Source organism: Drosophila suzukii, chromosome X (assembly GCF_043229965.1).
Source record: "Drosophila suzukii chromosome X, CBGP_Dsuzu_IsoJpt1.0, whole genome shotgun sequence".
In the NCBI taxonomy this organism is placed as follows: domain Eukaryota; kingdom Metazoa; phylum Arthropoda; class Insecta; order Diptera; family Drosophilidae; genus Drosophila; species Drosophila suzukii.
The window spans coordinates 28,605,373-28,625,167 of NC_092084.1; the positions used below are offsets into that span (position 1 = coordinate 28,605,373).

Consider the following 19,795-nt stretch of genomic DNA (forward strand, 5'->3'; position numbering starts at 1 on the left):
TTTTTTGCAGCTTTTTAATACCTATATAATTTAATTTTAGTTTATTTTTGACCTGACCGCAAAACTTGAATACACCATCTTTTGAACGGATGATTGGATAGTGGAAAGAGGTTACAAAGGACGCTTTGAAAATCATCGCATAAAAAATAGTAGGCGATAAGTATCGCAAAAAATTGTGGGTGAAGTCGTTGAACTATCTGGTAACACTATAGCCGCAGAAGCATAACATAATAATTTTTGGTTGTTATCTATTAAACACCGCTGAGCATGGCTTACGACCTGAAGAAGGAGTCTGACGTAAAGGAGTACGTGGACAAGTTGGGAGTGGAATACCGCTTCGGTTGTTATTCCGAGAAGAAGCCGGAAGGTGGGTGCGCAGTCGGCGGCGACGCCGGCAGCGGCAAGAACGACTGTGGTCTATAACCTCTGTTGCGCGGGAAGGGAATGGAATATTACAAAACAAATAACGATGAATCAAAATATATAGCTAAATACCGCTTTGCATTGCAGCCTGCCACCTGCTTGGCGATTACCTGGAGGGCATCAAAAAGGACTTCGAGAAGGCCTCCAAGGTGTATAAATCGACATGCGACGACTACGGTTACGCAAAGTCCTGCTACAAGTATGGAAACTACTGCTTCCTAGGCAAGGGAAAGAGTGGAAGCAAAGGGGATCCCCGGGTGGCCTACGAGTACTACGAGAAGGGCTGCAACCTGAACGACTCAGACGCCTGCCTTCACTCCGGGCTGCTGCTCGTCTCGAGGTCCATGCCTAAGGAGATCGACAGGAATGTACCCAAGGTAAAGGCGGCAGGATGGTGGTCGCGGTCTTAAACCGCCATTAAAATAGAGTGATCTCTTGGGACAGGCGATTATGTTTATAAACCAATATTACCGTACTCATCACAATGACCGGAACACCTCGTTTGTTTTACCGGCACACAATTTATTCTTGCATACATATGTTTTTAATGTCTTAACATTTGTGTTACGGACCTTTTATATTTACTTCTTACCTTTTAATGGTACCAAAACTGTTCATGTAGATAATCAACTGTGTTAAAAATAATTAAATTCGAGGCAACGTTAACCAACGGCGGAAATACATACAACATTGTCGTTCTCACTCGTATTGCAGTCATAAACAATATTGAACTGGAACGAAAAGTAACTTCATACAAACATTACTTATCTAAGTAGTATTCTTCTCTTCAGTCTATAAATGAATTAGATTTTAAAATTTAGAGTTCAAATAAACCCAAGGAGAAACTTTGGTCAAAATGTAACTACTAACTACCATCAGCGTTAAACAATCTACATTTTGGTCATTTACGTGCTAACAAAATGGATTGTAATAATTGCAAGCTCAAATTTCTTGAGATTTATTTGCCATTTGACTTTTTATATGAAAACAATTTCTCCCTAAATAAAAAGACGAATGGAAGTTCATCTTGCCATTATTTCGACAGTGTAGATATACTGCAAAATATTAATTGTTTAATATTCCACAGGGCTTGGAATTCCTAACCAAGAGCTGCGACATGAACAACGCTACCGCCTGCTTTTATCTATCCGGTATGCATATCTCGGGAGTGCAAAAGAAGCCGGACCAGAGCGCGGCGACTGTCTCGGCCGGAAATGAGTCAGCTCCGCCCGCCGGAAAGACACCATTAAAGGACTCTGACTACATTGTGCTAAAGGACATGAAGAAGGCTTTCCAGTTTGCTCATAAGGCGTGTGAGCTTCGCAATATGTATGCTTGCGCCAATCTCAGCCAGATGTACGCCCGTGGCGATGGAATTGAGAAAAACGAAAAGGAGGCGGAGAAGTACAAGAAGCTGGCTCTGGAGATGCAGGACGAGGTAAAGAAGCAGCAGGAGACGCTAGGCTTCCAACAGGGCGTGGGAATGCCCAATTGATTTATATTCTGTTTGATTCGTGCTACCATATACTGCTGCTTCTCACCTTCGCTTAGTCCAATGTTCATATTTTGTATTCACGTGTATCTTTGTCAGGTTTCCATTTACCCCTTTTCGGTCGGTCTAACATTAGTGGTTAAGCTAACTAACTTTTGTTTGTGATTTCTGTGTACATAGCCGACATTTACATGCGGCGGAGTGAGAGAGAGAAGGCGTAACGAAAAGAAATTTCTAGTTTTAATTGTTAAAGTTATCAAGTAACAAGTAAAAACCCCTTAAAGCATTGGCCGTGTTCAGCAGAACAACGTGATCACCGATTAATGTTGGATCACTTTTATGTGATCAAGTTTATTGTGCTCAACGCTCATGGAACGTTACGACGTCAAAGAAAGTACAATTGTACTTTAAAAAATGCACCAGACAATTGTAAATGCTTTTAAATTTGTCATGCCTAAGTTTTTGAGTCACTTAAGCGTAACAATTTTTGCATCATGATTAATTATCATGTGCGTTGTTTTGCTGAACGCGGCCATTTTGTTGATACCTTATATACAAAATACAAACCAGCCCGACCATAGTACGGTGTCAAAAAATATAATTATGTGTTTTAATTTATACATCACTTAGTATAATATACGCAGAGGCATACGTGCGTACAGTGCCTTTCGGGCTTAAAATTCAAAGTTAATCAATATGACTTACAATTCCATACTTATTTAATTGCACATCTTTTAAGTGTATGTATAATTAAAGATCCAATTAATTTTATTTTTGTTTTGGATAAACGTCTAAAACGCTTAAGCCCCCGATCATAAGTACTAATTACGAAATGATAGTAAAAAATTGGCGACAATAACGATTTCTTAAAACAAAATGCAGTTGATTATTTTCCTTATATCTTCATTGAGCGCCCAATTAATTCGACCAGGCTGGCATCACTGATTTCGATATTTTCCAAAAATCATCGAATAGTTCCAATAGTGCCCGCGTGAGAAAAGCCATAATTGAAAAGACTTGAATTTCTCGAAAACTGTGCCTGTAATTAATTCAGAAATAAGCTAAAATTATGACCCTTCGAATGCGATACCGTGAAAGTTGGCACAACCTCTTTGAGAGTTAAATGAATTAGTTAAAGTTTGCATAGAAAATATTTATATTTTGATGGTTGATGTCATAGGTGGTTGGCGTGGACAGTGGGAAACGACAAATTTAAAAATTGTATGTGTTCAAAACCCCCACTGTAAATCAATTTTTTCAAAAACTGTGGATTTAATTTTTATGAAATTTTCAGTAAAAGTGCTTAAGACGATCCCCAATCTACCCATATACCGTGCATGTTGGCACAACCTCTAGGAGTGGAGCCGTAGTTAATTTAATTTGTACCCCCTTTTTGGTTTGGGGAAATAAGAGGTTGCTTCACTGATAGGTGATTTTTTCGAAAACTGTGGATTTAAATTTGATTAAACTTTCAGACAAAAAGCTTGAATTGACGCTTAATAGCCTGGATTAGCGTGTATATTGGCACAACCTCTGTGAGGGAAGCAGTTAACGAAATTATGGGGACACGATTTTTCAAATGCATTTTTGAAACATTAATTGGCCTCGGATGTGTCTCCCTACCTAGACCGATAGATATTTTCTTTCTAAACAATTTAGCATTTTAGATGTAAAAATAAAAAGAGCCCCCATGTTCCAAATTCCGCCATTCCAGTTTCGTCGCTAACAGGCCGACGCTAATTTGACGGACATACACCAAGTGGCATTCTATTAGTGCTGTAGTGCAGCCACACTGGCGGACGTAGGGATGCAAAAACATCGATAGTGAGTACATCGATGTTTTCAACATCGATGTTTGTAAGCATCGATATATCGCTAAAACATCGAAATTTCGCGAAAACATCGAAATTTTGCTAAAACCTCGAAATTTCGCTAAAAACATCGAAATTTTCTTCAATTTATGAATATATACCATAAAACCCTCCAAATATTAATTAAAATATTGTTTTTATGAAACTTATTATAAACTTATATTTATTCAAACAAAACAACAACAATATTTTCAGAAACAAATAAAAAAGCATAATCTTAATACATATTTTAACGAAACCTGTCCATTGTGCCGAGAGGAACCGCCCTAATATGTTTTACCTGTATCAAACTGTAACAATACTTAATAAAATGGAAAAATGTGCACTTTTTCCCAATTTACGTACCACTTGCTTTGCGTGTGTATCTCTTAGTGATAACATCGATGTTCGAAAAAAAGCATCGATACATCGCTGTTTTAAAAAACATCGATAGTATCGATAGTGACATCGATGTTTTTGCATCCCTAGGCGGACGTATATAATCTAAATTTTGCATTTCCTTGTTTTTTTTGTTTTTTCGTGTCCCTTCTGAAAACCGATGTGCCGACAGGACATCTAGAACTCGGGGACCCACAATGAGCGCGCGCAGATCAAAGAGCAGTCCAACGCTAAATTTCAAGGCGGTGCTTCTGGGCGAAGGTGCGTTCCGAAGGTGCGTTCTATTACGCTATGTAGAATTAAATCCCTTAATTGCAGGTTGTGTGGGCAAAACGTCGCTGGTGCTGCGCTACATGGAGGACCGGTTCAATGCTCAGCACCTAAGCACCCTGCAGGCCTCCTTTGTGACCCGCAAAGTGTCCCTGGAGGACGGAAGGAAGGCTCAGTTGAATATATGGGACACGGCTGGGCAGGAGCGATTCCATGCCCTGGGACCCATTTACTACCGAGGGTCCGATGGCGCCCTGTTAGTCTACGACATAACCGACCAGGACTCGTTCCAGAAGGTCAAGTCCTGGGTGCGGGAACTCCGGCAAATGCGCGGCACGAAGATTGCCCTGATAATCGTGGGCAACAAGACTGATTTAAGTGAACAGCGGGCGGTGGCGCACGAGGAGGCTCTCCAATATGCGCGCACGGTTGGCGCCCAGTACGTGGAAACCTCGGCCAAGGAGAACGAGGGCGTGGCCGAGCTCTTTGATCTGCTGACCCATCTAATGCTGGAGCAGCTCAGCCAACGGGAACCAGATGCGAGTCCACTGCGCCTCGAGCACGCGGGTACGGACGGCCTTCGCAGCTCCGACGATTCCGAGGTCCCGGATGCCAGCGATCCTGCGGGCCAGCGATCCTGCTGTGGCATTTAGCCGTCTCCATTGTGATAATAATCATAATTATATACTAGTACCCTGTAGCCGATGTTCATTTTGTGTATATGTATATTATATATTTACTTATAGTGCGTGTGTTTCTGTTATTAACCCAAACAGACTCCACGTATTCTTGTTGATCCTCATTGTTGTCCAAATTGCTCAGACATTTTTGTTTTGATTTTTCGGCACCTAGTTTATGTATGAAATGTAGTGTTCGCCCATTCCGACATTTGATTTTTTTCGCTCTTTGTGTGCGCCAAGCAATAAATTATTTTGTAATTGCATTTATGTATCTTGTTTTAGAGGCGGTAATTTTCCGGGAGGATGGATATATAATTCCAACCCACATTGTAATAAGTCATCAGTGATTACACTTTTACAGCATTGTAAAAAGATGTTTTCATAGTAGCGAATATTTCTGTTACACATACGTAGTATACCCGAGCGTATCAAAAATATGAATTTTATTGAGATATGTAGAATAAAATTATACATTGGGGCGGGTCGATTTGTATGGGGCCAAAAAACATGGAAGGCCGTATGTGGGGAACGTATTCTTTAATGGACTGATTGTGAACAATATTGACGAACAAACTTAAACCTAGTTCTCACATCGACGAAAACCGCGAGCCAATCATAGGAGTGAGTGAGAGGCAAATACGCGGCTAACGCTTTTCGTCGGGTCTGTTTTTCACAGCGGTACTCAGATAAGCTAAGGAAATACAAAAAATTCAAGATTTGGCGAGTGAATTTCGATGAACGCCGTTAAGCTTAGTACTCAGATTGGCCAAGAGTTTCACTAGTCGAAAAATCGTATACTTTGTATTGTGATCGAAGTTTTCGCTCGCATTTCATGGTCTTATTGTCTAGCAGCTGGGTTTGTTGCCAAACGGAAAACAAATCAATTGAAGCAATTCAAAAAGAAGAGTCTGCTGGTGCACAAAGAAACTAAAATTCAAATAAATGGAATGTTCAACAAATGTTTTTATTTATGTTAAGTAGTAGCTTAGAGTTTCCTTCTGGTCCCACGGGTGCATCGCCATCTTTTCCGCGCCACCATAGTACAGCTCCGAGTCCCAATAGGAATATTGGACGTTGAGGAAGAAGGAGCCGGATTGGGAACGGGGTTGTTCCGCCTCATATATGAGTATTACAGCAAAAGTGAATGGAACTCCCATTTTATAATTGATTTTTAAAACAAGAAAGGAAACTAATTTCAGCAAGCCGACGTTTCTATACTCTTGCACGTCGTTCGCGTGGGCGCAGTAGGTAGGTCAAAAGCTTTCCGATTTCAATAAAAACTAAAAACTAATCTCAGAAATATTAAGATAACGGTTCATTTCAATTTACTACCATATATGTTATAGTCGTCCGATATTTTTAAATTTTTTGTTCGAAATTTGAAAATATTTAAAAAATGATGTTTCAAAGTGTGGAAATTAATATGTCAAAAAACACCAGCGTTATATTTTTATTCATTTAAAAAAAAACGTTTTTGAAATTTTTTGAAATAGAAATAAGACTTTTGGAAGAAACGGTCAGAATATATATACATTACACCTTCACTGCGTTGCAAACTTCTGACTGAAATTATTATACCTCCTGCAAGGGTATAGCATAAACTTCTGATATCAAACCAAAAACACCTCTTAACAAGGTATGGGGTCGTGGCGATCACGCACCATCAACAAACCAAAGATCTGATTTCGACTTTTGTGACGAATTATGCTTGTACTTTCGACTAAATAAATACACTTTCTAAAATGTTCTCATTCGATGCGAGAAGCTTAAATATTTTATAAATCCTAATGTCTTTGATCTAGCCATGTCTGTCTGTCCGTGTGAACGCTGCGATCTCGGAAACTATAAGAGCTATAGGCTTGAGATTTCAGATTTAGATTCCTCATTTTCGCACGCAGCGCAAGTTTGTTACGCGAACATGGCACGCCCACTGTGACGCCAACAAACCGTCCAAAGCTATGGCTCCTACAGTTTTAGTGGTAGAACAAAATTTTAACTGAAATGTATTAGTCTCGTCAATACCTATCGATTGACCTGTATAAAAGTTTGCCACGTGCACTCTAACACCCATAAACAACCATAACGCATAAATCTGTCCACCGCCCACATAACCATGTATTGAGATCGCGGGTAGGTGGCTTATTACATCATGCTTGTACATCTCCATCTCCCTTTTGGTCCCTTCAGTTGAGTAACGGTATCTAATAGCCGAGGTCATCGACTATAGCGATTCCCCTTGTATTTGTTAAAAAGTTAAGATTTTTATATAAAGAATAATAGCCGGCGCAGATTAAACTTGATTTCAGCAGTATATAAGTAAGCAAGCCCATAAAGCCATTGCCAAGCGAAACAAGTGGTAATTACAGACCCTAATGAAGGTGGAACTATGGTCCTGGAAGTTTACCACCAGGTAAATATAAATATGTATGTATACTCGAATTCGGACAATTGCTGTAATTTGTGTTCATGGCAATGAGCCATTTATTTTGGTTCCAGCACATCCCACCGCTATCGACCCAAGGGGCAGTGCATTAGAATAATTGTAAATGATTGCTAGGCTCCATTGCAATTGGCAGGGAAAGTTCAGTGGCCAGAGAACACCTAGTACCTTTTCCACAGGTGAGTCAAACGCCAACATGCCTTAAGATTTCGCAGTTCCCACCCGCTGAGTCAGAGCCCTTTTAATTTTTTTTAGTTGCTGGCGGATACTGAAGCTTTTGGTGGATCTCCTAAGGAGATTTTTGTAGTGCTCTTCAGTTTGGTCACAGACTTCCTGAACCGCTGTCTGAAGCTCAGTCAGTCGCTGGCCATGTAAGGAGTTGGAGTACCTGTAGTTGAAATTCCAGAAGGTTGGGCTACATGTCCCGGTATCACTAATCTAGCCCAATGTTTATCCAGCCAGGTAAGAGTGTGAGTTATAAGTAGTGAGTTTCCCAAAGTTATCGTACCGGCAATCAATAATGGACGACCTTATCGGACTCGCACCTTTCGCCATGGTAGTACGACTATTAGTACAGTGGAATTAGCTGCATATATTTTTTCAGATTTTAACAAATTCTATTATATTGTTGTTTATAAAACTTTTTCTATATGACTTAAAAGTTGGTTTTGTAACTACTTAAAAAATGGATCTTTTAATTCACTTTTCCAAAGCCTGGGATTGTATAGATGACGGCTATTAAGCCCATTAATTATGGAATATAGGCAGACTTCACTGTACCTGTGGAATACTTGGCGGTTGTTATCTGGGCAGGTTGGGCACATGTCGATGGCTGTTCGATCAGGTCGGTTGATTTGTGGGTCGCGCGGCGCCCTGCTGCTGTTCCTCCTAATCTTGGTCGGCACCTTGGTGATCCTCCACAGGGTGGTCCAGTCGCCGCTCTTCAATCAGTACGAAATCCTGCAGGATCACTTAGAACGCCAAGAAAACCCAAAGAGCCTAGTCACCCGCACCATTCTTCTGTGGACCGATTTCTTTGGGGATCCTCGATGGAAGCTATCTTGGGACACTTTGGGACCGCAGGAGCTACGGGATGAGCTACGGTGCCCGGTCTACCAGTGCGAGATTAGCAACCAGCACGAGTTCCTGCCCGCGGTGGAGCTCTACGACGCCATTGTCTTCCATGCGGCGGAAATGTTTTCGCTTCTCCGACCAGTGCCCTTACAGAGGAGTCCCCACCAGGCCTACGTCTTCGCCGTAATGGAACCGCCCGGAGAGACCAAGCACAGACTGGACGACGAGTTCGGGTTCTACAACCTCACCATGACCTATCGCCTTGACTCCGATGTAGTCTGGCCCTACGGGCAGCTTATAGACACTGAAACGGGTGCCGTGGTGGCGCCCAGTGTGAGTCCACCTTGGAGGAAACGCCCAGTGGCTTTTAACGACTCTGTGATTTGGAATCTCTGGTCCGGAAAATCGAAAATGGCCGCTTGGTTCGTATCCCATTGTGAAACGCTGTCAAAAAGAGAGATCCTGGCCAACAGGCTTCAGGAAATATTTGACGTGGATATCTACGGAAAATGTGGAACCCTCAGGTGAGTTCAGTGAATCAAGCTGAATCCTTTTTGGTTCTGGTAACGGTACCGGTTCTGCACTGGAATTGACTGTTTCGGTAAACGATTCCGTTTTGGTTCTGGAAGCAGAAAGTGCCGGTACAGCAAAAAAATATTCTTTAAAATTCAAAACTGAAGTCGAAACTAATAACCCTGCAGTTCCACCGTTCAACAATGGCACACAATCATCTCGCAGTGGACTGCGACGCCATAGAGCCGAACGCAAAGGCGGCAGAGCCGAAAGTAACGGCGGCAAAGTGCCTTTTTAGTGCTTAAAAAACGCTTAAAAGGTGCCTAATGTGTGCCAGTTTTTGAGCAGGGGTGAATCCGTAGGACATGCTTATGTGAAAATCAGCACCAATTTTCAAGGTGCTGATTTTACCTGAATGGCACTGCATGGTACACAAGTACATATGTATGTACTATGCATCTCAGAAGAAAGGAATAAAATGGACCGGTTCCTGATATTGAATCGATTTATTTCGGTTAACGGATCCGGTTTTATTTCCTGGTTGAGATGATAAAATTGACTGAATTTAGTGTTTTATTAAATATATTCTACAAGTTTAGGTTATTTTTTGTACTTGACATTTCGGGATTTTTTTGAGAAGGAAATGCATTTGAACTGCAATAGCTCCGTTTTAAGGAAATTGTTGTTGCTGCAGGCCCAAGGAGTCTTCCATCGGCTTGCAACTCTGCAATTGATCTCATCTTGAAAATAAAGTTGCTATGTTCTTTTTAAGGAAATAACCAACCTTCAGCTTATGTTCTTCTTGACCTGGCACCTTTTGCATCAAAACGTAAATTATTTATGTAAGAAAAAACAAGTGGCAAGAGCGTCGACCTGCCAAAATATTTTCTTAAAAATGTACATATATAGTCAAAGAACCGTATGCAAGAAAGTGTTATCAATACTTAAGGGTCCAAACGGTTCTAACTTGTAAAAATTCTAATGGCGTCACTGTTGGCCTAAAAAGTCCCTCTTACATTTTCACAACGCTTGCCTGAATGGAAATCTCGTGCTTGATAAATTTGCTAATAGCAATAAAATAATCATTTGGTGCTGAAAACATTTCACATGCTAGCGCTCAAATCGTATTTAGTTTAGCGTTGTTTTTCACATTTTTTCGAAGCAACTGAATTCGAATACGGTTTTCTTATGCCGATCAGCTGTTCGCTTCAGCGATTCTCTATGTGAACAGGAATCCGCTTAAAGTTGCAACAGCGATTTTGAAACGGCTGTGTGCAGAGGGCAATAAACAAATAAGATATAATAATAACATAATAAGAGCGGAATAAATGGTTATACCCGTTACTCGTAGAGTAAGGGGCTTACTAGATTCGTCGGAAAGTATGTAACAGGTAGAAGGAAGCTTTTCCGACGCCATAAAGTATATATGTACATATATTCTTGATCAGGATCGCTAGCCGAGTCGATCTAGACATGTCCGTCTGTCCGTATGAACGCTGTAACCTCGGAAACTATAAAAGCTACAATACTGGGATTAGGCATGCAGATTCCTGAGATTCTTGCGAAGGGCAAGTTTGTTGCTCTAAAGCCCACAAACCGCCCAACACTGTGGCGCCCACAATTTCCATGATACAAAATTTTAATTAAAATTTATTAGTCTCTTCAACACCTATCGATTGACCCAAAAAAAATTTGGCAATCTGTCTGCCGCCCACATAACCATATATTGAGATCGCGGGTGGGTGGCGCATTTGCTGCCTGCATATCTCCATCTCCCTTTGGTCCCTTTAACTGAGTAACGGGTATCTGATAGTCGAGGTACTCGACTATGTTTTACTTATAGATATAGCCATCCTACCTTTTTGGAATAATGTGTGGGCATTCTTATAACTATTAATGCAATCGATTTTTTCATCCGGTAAAGGTGTATTCTTAATTAATTCCTCATGTAAATAGGTGGCTCTAGTGACAACAAACAACAAACTCAGTATTTGTGTTTTATTTTGAGTATTAAACAAATATAAAACAAGGAAGAACGCTATAGTCGAGTACCTCGACTATCAGATACCCGTTACTCAAAGGGAAATGGAGATATGCAAGCAGCAAAGCGAGATTAAAATGCGCCACCTACCGGCGGTAGACAGATTTAAGCGTTATGGGCGTTAGAGTGGGCGTGGCAAATTTATTTTTGGATCAATCGATAGGTATTGACGACACCAATACATTTCAGTTAAAATTTTTTATCTAGCATGCAAATTGCGGGCGTCACAGGTTTTCGCGGTTTGTGGGCGTTTAAGTGGGCGTGGCAACTTTTTTTTTAGGTCGATCGATAGGTATTGATGAGAACAATACATTTCAGTTAAAATTTTCTATCTAGCATCAAAACTGTAGGAGTTACAGTTTTGGGCGGTTTGTGGGCGTTAGAGTGGGCGTGGCAGTCTACTGAAACAAACTTGCGCTGCGTAAGAAGCTCAGGAATCTGTACGCCAAATCTCAATAGCCTAGCTCTCATAGTTTCCGAGATCTCAGCGTTCATCCGGACAGACAGACGGACAGACGGACAGACGGACAGACGGACAGACGGACAGACGGACAGACGGACAGACGGACATGGCTAGATCGACTCGGCTAGTGATCCTGATCAATAATATATATACTTTATGGGGTCGGAAACGCTTCCTTCTGCCTGTTACATACTTTCCGACGAATCTAGTATACCCTTTTACTCTACGAGTAACGGGTATAATAATTAAAATGGTAAGAAGTACTACCTTGTAACACAAAGATACTCTTGTAATTTAAATTTAAAATGCAATTGAACCGACTCAAGACTATGAGCTCTGGTCCTAAATACCTTAAAACTAATATTTAATTATATTAATATTAATTATTAATATATTGATTACATTTTAGATGCGCCCGAGGTGATCCGCACTGCGACGAGATGTTGGACACGGACTATTTGTTCTACCTGGCATTTGAGAACTCGCTGTGCGACGACTACGTGACGGAGAAGCTCTTCGACGCCTTGCACCGGAACATAATACCAGTGGTTTTCGGTGGAGCGGACTACTCACGGATCCTTCCCACGCACTCGTACATCGATGCCAATCGCTTCGAGACCGTGGAGGACTTGGCTCAGCACCTGAGCTTCGTGGGCGGGGATCCGGATGAGTATGTCAGTTACTTCTGGTGGCGCAGTTACTATCGCTTGGTGTCCACTTCTCCGTTTTGCGATTTGTGCGCCCTGCTCCATGTTCCCGGTTTTAGCCACAAGACACAGTTTTACGGCGACATCCAGTCCTGGTGGTTCAACAGTTGCCGCCTGGAGAGCCAAATACGTTGGTGAGCCCTGCTTGGAATATAGAAAGAAAGTTACAATTATAAACATACGTCAATCACGAAAGAGGGCGAGATGCTACTGTCGGACATTTCCCCACCAACAGTTATTTTGGGTTCATACCAACATTAGTCTATTTGTTAACATTTCCCAAAACTTTGTGTTAAGTACACTCCCTGGGAGATAAGATATACAGGTTTCCGATTTGCCCACTAATGGGGTATGACTCACCTGCTAACCAATTTCAATTGCCATTACCATCGATTGACAGTGTATAGAAGCAGAAAACAGTAGATTTTACAAGAACATATACGATATAAAACCTTTCTTTAACTGTCGTTTACCCAATTAAAAAAGGAACGCTTAGGTCCAGTGCCTTGACCATAAGATACTTGCTACTATGTTCACATAATAAAATAAATATACATTATAATAATAATAATAATTAATGTAAATTAATAATTAATAATTATAATAAATAAATTGAAATTAGAAGAAGTGCAAGAGATGACAGTTTTGAATTGAAATAATAACCCAAATAACACACCCAGAAAAAAAGCGTTCGCAACGTTCATAAATCAAGCCTTTTACCACCGTCCGTAAGCCCGTTGTTGACAATTTATGAAAGCCCTTTTTCTTAACATTTAACCGAAACTTAGGGTTGGCTTCCGAATAAATAAGGTCATTTTAAGAAAATTTCCTTATAAATTGGAGAACATGAAAATATAAACAAAACAAGGAAGAACGCTATAGTCGAGTACCGCGACTATCAGATACCCGTTACTCAGCTAAAGGGACCAAAGGGAAATGGAGATATGCAAGCAGCAAAGCGAGATTAAAATGCGCCACCTACCGGCGGTAGACAGATTTAGGCGTTATGGGCGTGGCAAATTTTTTTTGACGAGACCAATACATTTCAGTTAAAATTTTTTATCTAGCATGCAAATTGTGGGCGTCACAGGATTGGGCGGTTTGTGGGCGTGGCAAACATTTTATTAGGTCAATCGATAGGTCTTGATGAGAACAAAACTAAAATTTTTATTCTAGCATCAAAACTGTAGGAGCCACAGTTGTGGGCGGTTTGTGGGCGTTAGAGTGGGCGTGGCACATTGCTGAAACAAACTTGCGCTGCGTAAAAAGCTCAGGAATCTGCACGCCACGTCTCAATAGCCTAGCTCTTATAAATATTTTCCGAGATCTCAGCGTTCATACGGACGGACATACAGACGGACAGACGGACATGGCTAGGTACGAACAATCAAGACTTTATACCTACATATGTATGTACATGTTTTCGTGAACGGTGTTGATAACACTAGCTTACAAAAAAATATTTTTAAACTGCCCCAAGAAGGATGATGGTAGTTCCTGGTAGAATTGGACACCTAGATCACAAAAAAGAAGTCAAAAATATTTTATATGGATACATTTTGTAAAAAGATTTTTTTAAGAATTTTTTTATCTCCGTTTTTTTAGTTATATCTCGAGTAAGGCTTAACCAATTTAGGTGATATATGTTTTAATTTTGCCGAATAAATGTTAATGCTACATTTGTATGTCTAAGGTGCCATTAACACGACCCCTTGCCGCGTTAAGAGGTGTCTTTATTTGATATGAGAAGTTTTTGTTGTGAAAATCAATCATATTATTGGTCTTCTTTAGACCAACATCCAGTTCTGGTGATTCAATAGTTGCCGCCTGGAGAGCCAGACACGTTGGTGAGTCGGGCGTGGAACAGAGCAAGATAGTTGCATACACGTCAATCACGAAAGAGAGCGAGATGCTACTATCGGACATTTCCCCACCAACAGATATTTTGGGTCCAAACCAAAATTAGTCTATTCGTTAACATTTTCTAAAAATTTGTGTTAAGTACACCCCCTGGGAGATAAGATATACAGGTTTCCGATTTGCCCACTAATGGGGTATGACTCACCAATTTCAATTGCGATTACCATCGGTTGACAGTGGATAGGAGAAGATAACAGTTGATTTTACTAGAACACATACGCAATTAAAAAAGGAACGCTTTGGTCGAGTGGCTCGACCATAAGATACCCGCTACTCTGTTAACATATTAAAATAAATATACATAATAACAATAATAATAATAATAATTAATATAAATATACAAGCCGCGAGCTAACCATAGAAGTGAGCGAGAGGCAAATAGACGGATTACGCTTTTCGTCGGGTCTGTGTTTCAGCGCGGTGCTCAGATGAGCTAAGGAAATAGAACAAATACCATATAAATAAATTTCGACGAACGCCGTTAGCCGCCGCGAAAATTATAAAAATATTAAACTTTTGATGTGTTCGTGCAGAAGCGGTGCTGCCCAAGTTGCCCATTACTATGGGACTTAACCCACTGGAAGTAATACCACAACAGGGCATATCCATAGAAGAACGGAAGTGCAGGAGATAATCCAATCGAGAAGCCCAGTGGGAAGGAGCTTGATGAGTGGGACTTCGCCCCCAACATGGACAGCCTGCCGGACGGGTCCCCGCAATGAAAGCAAGTTCTGGTCAAAAGAGTTTGATTCCGTTGTACTTATAAAAGTATCTTCTTTGCAGAACCACCAGAAATACGATCTCCGACGAGCTCTCCATTGGAGCATCGCAGGACTCCACCAGCTAAACTAAATATTTTTCTTCTTTGTTCAATTTAATTCTCTGAAAGAGTTGTAATAAGTTCAAGAAAGTTAGCGTCGAATGATTGTCATGGCTAAGCTATATACGTTGTGGTTCATGTCCTAGGGTTCAATGGTTCAGTTTCTGGATTAAACGGCTTTTCATTAATCTTTTGAACACTCCCACTGTAAAGCAATTTTCTCAAAAACAGTGGGTCTGATTTTGGGAACATTTTCACAAAACACTCCTTAGATGACCCCCAATATGCCCATATACCGCATGTTAGCACATTCTACCTGCAAAAGAAAGAAGACTTTTGGGAAAGTTTCAACCCGATAGCTTTAAAACTGAGAGACTAGTTTGCGTAGAAACGGACTGACAGACAGACAGACGGGCACGGCTAGATCGACTCGTCTAGTGATGCTGATCAAGAATATATATACTTTATGGGGTCGGAAACGTCTCCTTCACTGCGTTGCAAACTTCTGACTGAAATCATAATACCCTCTGCAAGGGTATAATACAATTTTTGAGTACAGGTTTTATGGGATTTCTTCAAAAGCTGGACATTTGATTTTTATAACACCCTTAGCACTTGTAAGCATTCGTGATTCCCCAACTTTTTACTTATTACAAATTATCCAAAAATTCGCGATTAGAAGTGATTAAGAGCCAAAAACTAGAACATTACTCTTCAGGTTTATTCGAATGCGCCAAAAACTACGAAAATCCAATTTGTTGAAGATAATAACTTTTTTAGTACAAGACAATTTTCAATTGAAATAACAATCACTGTGGACGGCAGCCCACGTAGTGACGAAGCGCACCAGGAGAGTAGGCGAAGGCGACTACAACATATACACTAAGAAATGAAAATCTACAGTAACCGTCCAATTGTTACGAGTGATACATCAATCGAAAGGTATTGCAAAAATTAAAGGATTGCATAACAAAACTTTAAGAAAAACAATTAGTTTGGGAGAAGAAGCGGTAAAAGTGTAAAAGTGAAAATTTTGAAAATTTGATCTGTTGGGGCCGGTGGGGATAAATACACCTAGTTATTAATCTAATTGTATTCTCACTTAAAATACGAGTTGAATGACACCTCAAATGTCATTATGTCATTATGTAATTATGTTTGTCAGTTTGTCCCAAAATGATGTTTTAGGATTCCGGAAATTTTATATGATCATAAAAAGCTCAATATAAAAAAAACATGACAACATGGGAAACTTTTTTTTTGTTCCGATTTTTTAAAGCTTTTTTTGTGATTGCTCAAAACGGCTCTAAAGATTTCAAATTAAATTACATACTGAACCCTCCTCGAGGTTGCCGACTGCAAATGACGCTACAGTGCTTGCAATATATCAAAGGGAGTTCGGCTAAGATCAGGGGTCGATGTACGTCTGTCTGTCCGTATGAACGCATTAGCATGCAGATTCTTCAGCAGGGTGCTACGCCCACTCTAAAGCATGCGCCCATGCTAAAGTTTGTCGCCGACATCAATATCTATCATTATGCCAGAAATTGTCCAGATCGGATCATCCATTAAGAAGTTACAAGCAAAAAAAAAAGTAATGTGCAATATTGGAACAGTCGCTGCTTGGATATCTCCATCTCCCTCGCACTCCCCTTATTTGAGTAACGGGTATCTGATAGTCGAGGACGTCGACTATAGCGTTCTTTTTTGTTCCTTCTCAGGCGTATTTACTTTTTTAAAATGTAGAATTAAATCACTGTGGACGGCAGTACACGCAGTGGCGAAGCGCGCAAGAGAGCGTGCGAAGATAACTACTATATATAGCCGCAGAATTGAAAATCTGCCATTATGGTCCGATCGTAACGAGTGATACACCAATCGAAAGGTATCGCACTAACTCAATCAAGACTTTCGAAATATAAATTTTTTTGGGAGAAAAAGCGGTGAAAGTGTAAAAGTACAAATTTAGAAAATTGGAGCTTCTGGATACGGTGGGAATAAAAGCCGCCGGCTGTTTAGCTAGTTTTATTCTTACTGAGAATACGCGTCGAATGACATCTCATTTGTTGAAATCCGATGTCCCGTTCAAAAGTAATTCAAAAAACAAGATTTTCTTCTTCTTCCCAAAATGAAAATGTTTGCCCCTTTGTTTGTGGGTTTGTATGCATCCCATCTTAGTTTTAGGGTTTTGGAAACCCTATGGGTGTATAAAGTAGCTTGAAATAGAAAACGTTTGTTCTACGACTTTTGGAAAAACCCGCTAGTTTAGCGGAAAACCAAAAAAAAAGCCAGATTTAAAATGCTTATAGTAGCGAAACAACTAATGCTACAGAAACGTGCTATCTATCTCTGAAAAGATAATTTAATTTGCTTAATACTCTTTAAATAGTAAAATTGTATGAATATAATAGATTAAGAGTTACGATAAAAAGGTATTTTTTAAAACCACTTTTTGACTATTTGCTCAAAATTGAGTCGAATGATTTATTTTTAAATTTTATATCATGTAGCCCTTAAGATTCCTCAACTTTTAATATATAACACTTTTTGCCCTAAAAATTACCGTTTGGAAGATATAAATCGATAAAAAGTGCAACTGGTTTCAGCTCCGTATACGTAATATTTCATACTTATTGGAATAAACAAGAAAAAAACCAATTTGATGCAAAATATTCTTATTAGATTTTTTCAAACGGAAAATCTGTTATGGTTTTAGGGTCCTTTGCTTGCATGAAGCTAATCGAAATAGGAAACTTGATCAATTTGTTCTACCACCTTGGAAAAACCCGCTAGTTCAGCGGGAAATGTAAGAAAGGACAGATTTCTCTTGGAATTTGAAACTATACAACCCTTGAGATTCCAAACTTGTGCTATTAAAATAGGTAATTGAAGCGATAAAACTTGTTATTAAAAAGTTTAATATTCATAATCATAAATTTAATACAGTTTATTTACTTTATCGAATGTAATATCATTTTTCGTCACAATTCTTGATATCAGAAATTTTTGTTAAGAGCGCTTTCGCCACTACTTTTTACGTCATTAAGAGGTGTTTTTGTTTGATATCATTTAGCTGCCATAGATGCCATCGAACATTTCATGAGAAAATAATGTTAAAAAAGATGTGGTATTGCATTTGTTGTACATTTTATAATTTCGATTTTTCCGTTTTTATACCCGTTACTCGTAGAGTAAAAGGGTATACTACATTCGTCGGAAAGTATGTAACAGGCAGAAGGAAGCGTTTCCGACCCCACAAAGTATATATATTCTTGATCAGGATCACTAGCCGAGTCGATCTAGCCATGTCCGTCTGTCCGTCTGTCTGACCGTCCGGATGAACGCTGGGACCTCGGAAAGAGCTAGGCTATTGAGATTTGGCGTGCAGATTCCTGAGCTTCTTACGCAGCGCAAGTTTGTTTCAGCAGCGCGCCACGCCCACTGTAACGCCCACAATCCGCCCAAAACTGTGGCTTATACAGTTTTGATGCTAGAATATGATTTTAACTGAAACGTATTTTTCTCATAAATACCTATCGATTGATCCACCCACAAACCGCCCACAAACTTCAAAAAATCGTTAATATGAACGTGGATATCTCGGAAAATATCAAAGATAGAGAATTGGGATCTCAGATTTAGATTCCGTAGCCTTGTACGCAGCGCAAGTTTGTAACGCGAATATGCCACACCCACTCTAACGCCCACAAACCACCCAAAACGTGGCGCCCACAATTTTCATGCTAGATACAAAATTTTAACTGAAGGATTAATTGGTCTCGTCAATACCTATCGATTAATCCATAGGTGGGGCATTTCAATCTCGCTTTGCTGCTTCCATATCTCCATTTCCCTTTAGTCCCTTTAGCTGAGTAACGGGTATCTGATAGTCGAGGTACACCCAGAAAAAAATCCGTTCGAAACGTTCAAAAATAAAGACCAAACGTTGTCAAAAAGTGCGTAGGCACGTTTGTTGACAGTTCATGAACGGTCGTTTGTAAAATGTGACCGAAACTTTAGGGTTGGGTTCCGAACGAATGGTGTCAGTTTAAGAAAATTTCGGGGTTAACTTGAGAACATAAAAATATACAAAAAAACGAGACTTTCTGAACGCCTGGTAGAGATTTATTTGATTTCCCACCTTATGTTTTGTTATTGCTAGAATTCAATGTATTTTGGTTATTTTGCTAAAGACAAAGAATTTATTATTAATAGAAGTACATACATACGTATAAACATTAGATATATTATTTTAATTCACAACCGTCTTCTCGCGGACTCCAACCTATGCTATGTGTCGAAGGCGGACACTCTAGCAGCTGGACCACCGAGCGAATTTTTCGAGTGCGGAAAATCGGGACACTACACCTACATATTGTTGCAAAAAACTTACATCAACCATGTGGCGAAAAATGATCGATTTCGATAGACTTTAACGCGTCTATCGCAGCTTTTTCATGAATGGCGTTCGTCATCTCAGAACATTTTTCGAAATTTGGAACCAAGTTATTCGTCGGTAGAAATTGTTACCAACACCGTTCGATTTTCGTGAACAAACGTTCGAAATGTGAGAACTAAAAATGGAGAACGGATTGTTCGCATTTCATGAAAAATGTTCTTGATTTTTTTCGTTCTTTTTTTTCTGGGTGTACTCGACTATAGCGTTCTTCCTTGTTTTAACTTTGGCCTTTAGACCAGGAGGT

At 39.9% G+C, this 19,795-nt stretch overlaps 3 protein-coding genes and 1 non-coding gene across 5 annotated transcripts; all 4 read left to right on the plus strand.

The window, feature by feature from the left end:
- The first annotated feature begins 182 nt into the window (after positions 1 to 182).
- On the plus strand, positions 183 to 2,516 carry Coa7 (Cytochrome c oxidase assembly factor 7). Its single transcript, XM_017088791.4, has 3 exons — positions 183 to 367; positions 511 to 800; positions 1,511 to 2,516. Exons 1-3 carry the CDS (start codon positions 268 to 270, stop codon positions 1,916 to 1,918), a joined length of 798 nt encoding a protein of 265 aa, XP_016944280.1. The 5' UTR covers positions 183 to 267; the 3' UTR covers positions 1,919 to 2,516.
- Positions 2,517 to 3,617: 1,101 nt separating this feature from the next.
- On the plus strand, positions 3,618 to 5,377 carry Rab21 (RAS oncogene family member Rab21). The gene is made up of 3 exons (XM_070997857.1): positions 3,618 to 3,710; positions 4,255 to 4,425; positions 4,483 to 5,377. Exons 2-3 carry the CDS (start codon positions 4,362 to 4,364, stop codon positions 5,085 to 5,087), a joined length of 669 nt encoding a protein of 222 aa, XP_070853958.1. The 5' UTR covers positions 3,618 to 3,710; positions 4,255 to 4,361; the 3' UTR covers positions 5,088 to 5,377.
- A 2,984-nt stretch (positions 5,378 to 8,361) lies between these two features.
- Positions 8,362 to 12,985, plus strand: FucTC (alpha-(1,3)-fucosyltransferase C). The gene is made up of 2 exons (XM_070997858.1): positions 8,362 to 9,152; positions 12,055 to 12,985. The coding sequence occupies exons 1-2, from the start codon at positions 8,377 to 8,379 to the stop codon at positions 12,488 to 12,490; spliced, it is 1,212 nt and encodes a 403-aa protein (XP_070853959.1). The 5' UTR covers positions 8,362 to 8,376; the 3' UTR covers positions 12,491 to 12,985.
- A 1,199-nt stretch (positions 12,986 to 14,184) lies between these two features.
- On the plus strand, positions 14,185 to 15,289 carry LOC108020469 (uncharacterized). Of its 2 annotated transcripts, XR_011604817.1 has the most exons (3): positions 14,185 to 14,199; positions 14,806 to 14,996; positions 15,056 to 15,289. It is a non-coding gene; the product is annotated as an uncharacterized protein (transcript). The 2 variants fall into 2 exon arrangements; XR_011604816.1 differs by lacking the exon at positions 14,185 to 14,199 and having other exon boundaries at positions 14,223 to 14,996.
- Positions 15,290 to 19,795: the final 4,506 nt, after the last annotated feature.

Bases quoted from the DNA above. Each gene is read 5' to 3' on its own strand.
- Coa7 (XM_017088791.4), top strand. From the start codon at position 268: ATGGCTTACGACCTGAAGAAGGAGTCTGACGTAAAGGAGTACGTGGAC. The intron at 368-510 runs GTGGGTGCGCAG...TTTGCATTGCAG, and splicing joins TTCCGAGAAGAAGCCGGAAG to CCTGCCACCTGCTTGGCGAT. The intron at 801-1,510 runs GTAAAGGCGGCA...AATATTCCACAG, and splicing joins TCGACAGGAATGTACCCAAG to GGCTTGGAATTCCTAACCAA.
- FucTC (XM_070997858.1), top strand. From the start codon at position 8,377: ATGTCGATGGCTGTTCGATCAGGTCGGTTGATTTGTGGGTCGCGCGGC. The intron at 9,153-12,054 runs GTGAGTTCAGTG...ATTACATTTTAG, and splicing joins GGAAAATGTGGAACCCTCAG to ATGCGCCCGAGGTGATCCGC.
- Rab21 (XM_070997857.1), top strand. From the start codon at position 4,362: ATGAGCGCGCGCAGATCAAAGAGCAGTCCAACGCTAAATTTCAAGGCG. The intron at 4,426-4,482 runs GTGCGTTCCGAA...CCTTAATTGCAG, and splicing joins GGCGGTGCTTCTGGGCGAAG to GTTGTGTGGGCAAAACGTCG.